At 37.0% G+C, this 5,608-nt stretch overlaps 1 protein-coding gene across 2 annotated transcripts; it reads left to right on the top strand.

The window, feature by feature from the left end:
• Nucleotides 1–2,208: 2,208 nt before the first annotated feature.
• LOC108374177 (uncharacterized) lies at nucleotides 2,209–5,097 on the top strand. 2 transcript variants are annotated; one of them, XM_017630150.1, is made up of 5 exons: nucleotides 2,209–3,053; nucleotides 3,127–3,922; nucleotides 4,106–4,290; nucleotides 4,349–4,560; nucleotides 4,751–5,097. In XM_017630150.1, the coding sequence occupies exons 1-5, from the start codon at nucleotides 2,875–2,877 to the stop codon at nucleotides 4,783–4,785; spliced, it is 1,407 nt and encodes a 468-aa protein (XP_017485639.1). In that variant the 5' UTR covers nucleotides 2,209–2,874; the 3' UTR covers nucleotides 4,786–5,097. The 2 variants fall into 2 exon arrangements, with proteins under 2 accessions (XP_017485639.1, XP_017485638.1); XM_017630149.1 differs by lacking the exon at nucleotides 4,751–5,097 and having other exon boundaries at nucleotides 2,875–3,053; nucleotides 4,349–4,709.
• Nucleotides 5,098–5,608: the final 511 nt, after the last annotated feature.

Genomic DNA, 5,608 nt, shown 5'->3' with positions numbered 1-5,608 from the left:
GAGTTAATGGCTCAACGTAAACATAGTGTTATGTGCAACAACGATTTGTAAATAACTTTTAGTTTAAAGGCCTGTATGCAGCTCTCAAGAAAAGCAAAAACTCCATATAAAATGACGTACAAGAAATGGCTAAGAAATTTTCTTGAGTCAAATTTCCTTAAGGCAGTACGCAGTTCTTAAGAAATTTACTACGGTTTTCTAAAGTTTTTTGTGAAAAAAGAGCACAAGGCAACCCAGGTTTGCAACAGAAATATATGCCCGTTCCATTATTTCTTGAGGAAAGAGTGAGGCAACACACGCGAAATAATGGCAATTTTTTCTTGACCGTTTTCTTGAGAGCTGCATACAGGGCTTAAAAATGTGGTAAAGGGACCATGGTACCCTAGACCATGATACAAAAAAGAAGGTAGTTTCATTGTCACTTTTCGGGCACAATATTAACTACCTGACAATTAAGCAGATTGTGACATTTCGTGCTGCCATACCTAGTCCTCAATAATCATTTATTTATTGTAAAAAAAAAACAAAAAAACATTTACAAAATTAAAATGAATCTTGGCAAGCGACGACCTTATCTTAATGTCGTTAACAGACAGAAAGATAAAATTTGCAGCAAGGATACGATGCTAAGCAAAGAGGTAACAGTGACGATGTATTCCTGGTCGAACTAGGCTTTTTCCGCAATTGTTTTCCGATTTGTTGAAAGCTTTTGCAAATCCTAGCACAGAGATAAAAAGCGGATCAAAAGAGGCGAAAGATTTAGTTCGCCTTATTGCAATTTTTTTCGTAGACATCAAATTATCGACATTCTCAAAAAAAGTAAGCTGCAAAAAGTGTTTAGTTCTATTAGTTCATTATTCATAAAAGGACACACCTAAAAAAGTGCAGGTTTTATTAAAATTAATATATTTCGAAAGATTTTTTATTTTTTAATAAGATTTTTCTGGGCATTTGGTACGAAATCGGTTTCGTGAGGTGCCAACTCTGGCCCGTCATACCCGGAAATTCGATAGAATAATCGATGAATGTTATTAATTTGATTAATCTTGCCATCTGCAGTAGTAGGTAAACGAAGACAAAATAAATAAATAATTTGTTAATGTATTATGTGTATTACATAGACATTGCGTGTTTTGGAGAAGCCACCCGCACTATGAGGTTGTTGTTGTTGTTGTTGTAGCGGCTACAACAACCCCGCCCAGGACGGTTGGTATCTCAGTCGTCGTCAAGTTCCACTAACGGCAGCCCTAGGAAGCGTGCAGCTTCTGTAGGGTTGGTCCACAGGGACAGGGCCGTTAGGGTTGTCGGGTTTTCCGGGCATGCGAAGAGATTTTTCGAGTCATGTGGGGTCTCTCCGCATGCCGGACACTCATTCAATCTACTCAGGTAGGAGTTTAACCTGCTGCAGTAGCCAGTGCACTATGAGGTCTTATGGTTTCGTTGAAGATGTACGGGTAGATTGAACGTCTCTTCGAAATGGCTGATTTCATTGCTTATTAAGCGCTTTCATTTGTTTCCTTCCACCGGGTATTTGATTAAATGATTTTGTTAAGCCGTTGTCTACTCAAAGCATTATGAAACATAATAGGCAAATAGGTACCTCGAAGTCACAGTGCTCAATTCCATCATTATTGATCGCATTAACTTCGCTGATTCCTCCTAGAATAGTGTCTTTTCCAATCACAATAACAGTACAATGTTTGCGTTGTATATCTTGCCGTTGAAAACAAATTACATATCTTAATGAAATTACTAATTCCACTGGATCACAAATTTTAATTTGGTTTTTGTTCTCCAGACGCCACTATCCAACTTCTGTGTCGAATTGCTCGGTGATTCCGAAAATCGAGGTCATATTTTTTTTCTATGGATACGTTTTTGAGATATTAGCTATTTACCGTTATTCAGCTTAAAGCAAAAACTGGTTCCTTTTAATCACTTATATCTTACGAACCAATTTAAAAATCTTAATATAAAATACAGAAAATGAAAGCCAATGAAATTCTCCGTAAACGTATGTCATCACTTGCCGATAGGGCTTATAGTTTCGACAAATTAATTAATGATTCCAGTTTTTTTTTATGAAAAATGAAAAAAAATCGAACTTTAACAGAAGAAAAATTTAAAAAATAACAGGTTCTGTGCCAAATTTTTGCATTTGTACTAAAGCCTTTTCTGTAAAAAAAAAATCAAGTTACTAATGAAGAAAAAATATTAACTCTATTTTCGGAGTCACGGAGCAATTCTACGTAGGAATTGGATAGTGCATCCATAGAACATTCTTGCTGTAAACCAGTGTTCTTAAACTACAAAGTAGCAAAAAGATGCGCTTTCACAACAACAAAACGCTGAAGCACCAGCAGAGTTCTGTTTAGAATTTGCTGCTAAACTTGCATATATCACTGCATTTTGTAAATAGTTGCTAGTTGTGTGCAAAACGATTCGTCCACGTTGAAAGTTTGCTTAGCTGAAGTGGCTCTTATGATATGATATTCAAATACAAAAGCCAATTATTTCCATTATCTACGCATTCGTTAGCTTCCAGATGCTTAAATACTAAATTCAACGCTATATTCAAATTACTCTTAATTGAGCAGTGATTTGCAGCGTTTCGGGTAGTAGTTCAAGTGAAGAAATCAACGAGCGAATTAAATCAGTTGAGTGCATACAAACATATGTACATACCTACATATTTTGTACATTGTTCTGAATATACTTACATAGTTACAAATAACGCTAACAACAAAAAAAATTGCAATTAAAAGCCGCACCTAAACGCTGCCCGATTCCTGCCCAATATAGTGCCTATGTTGTTGTTGTGCCCACCTGCCGGCGACGGATATTGAAATTCTTCTTGCCTGCTAATTGTTAAAAATGGCCGATGGCACAGGAAGTGTGCATTTAAAATATATTAAAGAATATTTAATTGCGAAAATTCTGAATAAATTAGAAAACGAAAAGCTAGTGAAATATGAGCTGGAACATGCAAGTGGTCTGGATGGCTTCATGTCTGCGCTCTACAATATCCACTTGCATACTGAAACTGCCAAGGGGTGAGTAGCACGCTTACTAATGCCTCTTAGATCAGCACTAATCTATTTCCATATTTGCCCACCTACTATACAGCCCTCAACATCGCCTGCTGGTAGCCAAATTCATGAAAGGCGATGTTGCCTTCCGCGAGTCGAGCAAGTCGTACGTACAATTTGCCAATGAAATATTTGTATACCAGCGTGCCTTATCTGTTTTTGCTAAATTGCTTGCCTCTGCCAAGCTCAACATCACCATTGACGATTGGGTGCCACATCCTTATGTTGCGAAATTTGGTTACATTGAAGGTTTAAGCGCTGCGCCGGATGTACGTGAAGCGGTGCTGGTGCTGGAGCACCTCAAGCCGCGCGGCTATGTGCTGGGACCACGTCTTTACCTCACACGCGAACACTTGCTGCCGATGTGCAGGGTAATTGGTCAATTTCATGCAATGAGTTATGCTTTGCAGTTGATTGATCCCACGCAACTAGAATACTTGCGTAGTGATATAGTGACATTGCCTTTTATCAATGACGCCGATCCGACTGATGCGAAAAACAACTACTATCGCTACCTTTATCGAGCTGCCTTCGATCGTTTTTATGATTTTTTCGATCGCAAAATGGATGGCAATACTTTTGATAAGCAAAGTGCTGATGATTTGAAATTGATTGACCGATTGCGTGATTTGCGCGAGAAGTACAATGCCGAGCCGACGCGCTTGCTGGAGAAAATACGTACCAGTGTGCTGGATTGTGAGCAAGATAAGCGTTTTGGTGCTATTCTTCATGGCGATTATAATCGCAATAATGTACTTTTCCGCTATGAAGAGATGCAAGGCGCGGATGAAACGGAGCGGAAGGTGGCCGATGTAAAGATGATTGATTTTCAGGTGAGTTGTAGTTGGGTTGAGTGTGGGAATGTGCGCGGGCAATAGGAATAGTGACTGCCCTGGCAATAAGTAATCGTTTTCTTTTTGATACGGCTCGGTCGAACGAGCACATCAACATAGATGTGCTTAATTATTTTTCTAATATACAGCGCCACAATCACAAAACGTCTTCCTATCTTCCAGGAAATGCGCTATGGTAGTCCTTGCATGGATCTAAGTTTTTTCATGTTCATGAATACTACCAAAGAGACGCGTGCAGCGATATGGATGGAGATGCTGCAGACGTATCACACAAACATGTACGATACATTGAAGAGAGCCGTTGTGGCCAATGGCAAAGTGGATGCAGCTCAACTGGCGGCCTACAAGTAAAAGATGAAAAATTACTAATTAGAATTAGATTTTACTTACACTATTTTCTTGCAGTTTTGATGAATTTTATGCACACTTTAAGCGCTATGCCTTCTACGGCGTCATGATATGCCTACACTTTCTGCCCTGGATGCTTTCGAGTGAAGAAGAATGTGCAAAAATTTCGCATCTCTTTGAAACCAATATGCAAGGTGAAGAGTTTCATCGAGTTTCAATTGAGATTGGTGGTGACGAAGTAAATATGGAATTATTGGATGTGATGAGACATGCCTGCAAGTTGGGTTATATGGATGAGCTTTGAGGAATATAGTAAAAGAAAAGTGCGACTTTGTGAGTAGCTGGAAAGCTGAGGCGCCATAAAAGAGTGCGAAGACAGTAAATAAAAAAAGCAAATATTTTAAGAGAACTAAAGTGCTCGCTTTCGTGGAGCACTCCATGCCTNGGATGTGATGAGACATGCCTGCAAGTTGGGTTATATGGATGAGCTTTGAGAAATATAGTAAAAGAAAAGTGCGACTTTGTGAGTAGCTGGAAAGCTGAGGCGCCATAAAAGAGTGCGAAGATAGTAAATAAAAAAAGCAAATATTTTAAGAGAACTAAAGTGCTCGCTTTCGTGGAGCACTCCATGCCAGAAGCCAGCTGCAGCGTTTAAGCAAATAATGTATGCATTGTATATATTTATTTAGCTTTATAAAATGCGCACTGTACAAAGTTAACATTACTGCTTAAGCTTTATTTTAAAATTTTTTTGTTTAGCTTTGCTAAAATTAAATAAATCTGAAGAGAGAAAAATAGTATTAAAAGCAAAAATGCCATATACTATATCTATATGAATATTAATAAAAAAAATTTTAAATTTTACTTTGCAACCGTAAGGCATTTTTATTGGTTTTTGCAGGTGTAAAGATTTTCCAGTTTGCCAACTTGTATGCATAAAACTAAAAATATAAATAAAAAAATGGCATTCCAACTAGAAACGTTTTTCAGATTAAAATGTTTATAACAGCTTTTTAGTTTGATGCATATTTTACAAAATTTTACCACTATTAGATTTTTTATATATATAGAAGGCAACCATTTTAAAAACTGGTTCAGATTAAAGCTTTGATTATCATTTTAAATAACTTACATTAAATGGGGTTTAATATTAAAAAAATAACCTCTGCAGTGAAGTATCTTGAAATAAATTTAAGTTACAAGTGCGTTCAACTACCTTTCTTTTTATAACCATATTGTAATATTTTAGTAAAGTTTAGTTTAGTTTATAGTTCAATAATTATTTATTTTTTAAAGTTGTACATGCATATGTATTCC

Source organism: Rhagoletis zephyria, unplaced genomic scaffold (assembly GCF_001687245.7).
Source record: "Rhagoletis zephyria isolate East Lansing unplaced genomic scaffold, Rhagoletis_zephyria_1.1 Rzeph_scaffold_07430, whole genome shotgun sequence".
Classification (NCBI taxonomy): Eukaryota; Metazoa; Arthropoda; class Insecta; order Diptera; family Tephritidae; genus Rhagoletis; species Rhagoletis zephyria.
The sequence above is the reverse complement of the archived record's forward strand: the minus strand, read 5'-3'. Positions and strand labels throughout refer to the sequence as shown.

Coding starts and splice junctions, on each gene's coding strand:
- LOC108374177 (XM_017630150.1), top strand. CDS start 2,875: ATGGCCGATGGCACAGGAAGTGTGCATTTAAAATATATTAAAGAATAT. Junction 3,054..3,126: donor CATACTGAAACTGCCAAGGG/GTGAGTAGCACG, acceptor CCTACTATACAG/CCCTCAACATCGCCTGCTGG. Junction 4,291..4,348: donor GCTCAACTGGCGGCCTACAA/GTAAAAGATGAA, acceptor ATTTTCTTGCAG/TTTTGATGAATTTTATGCAC.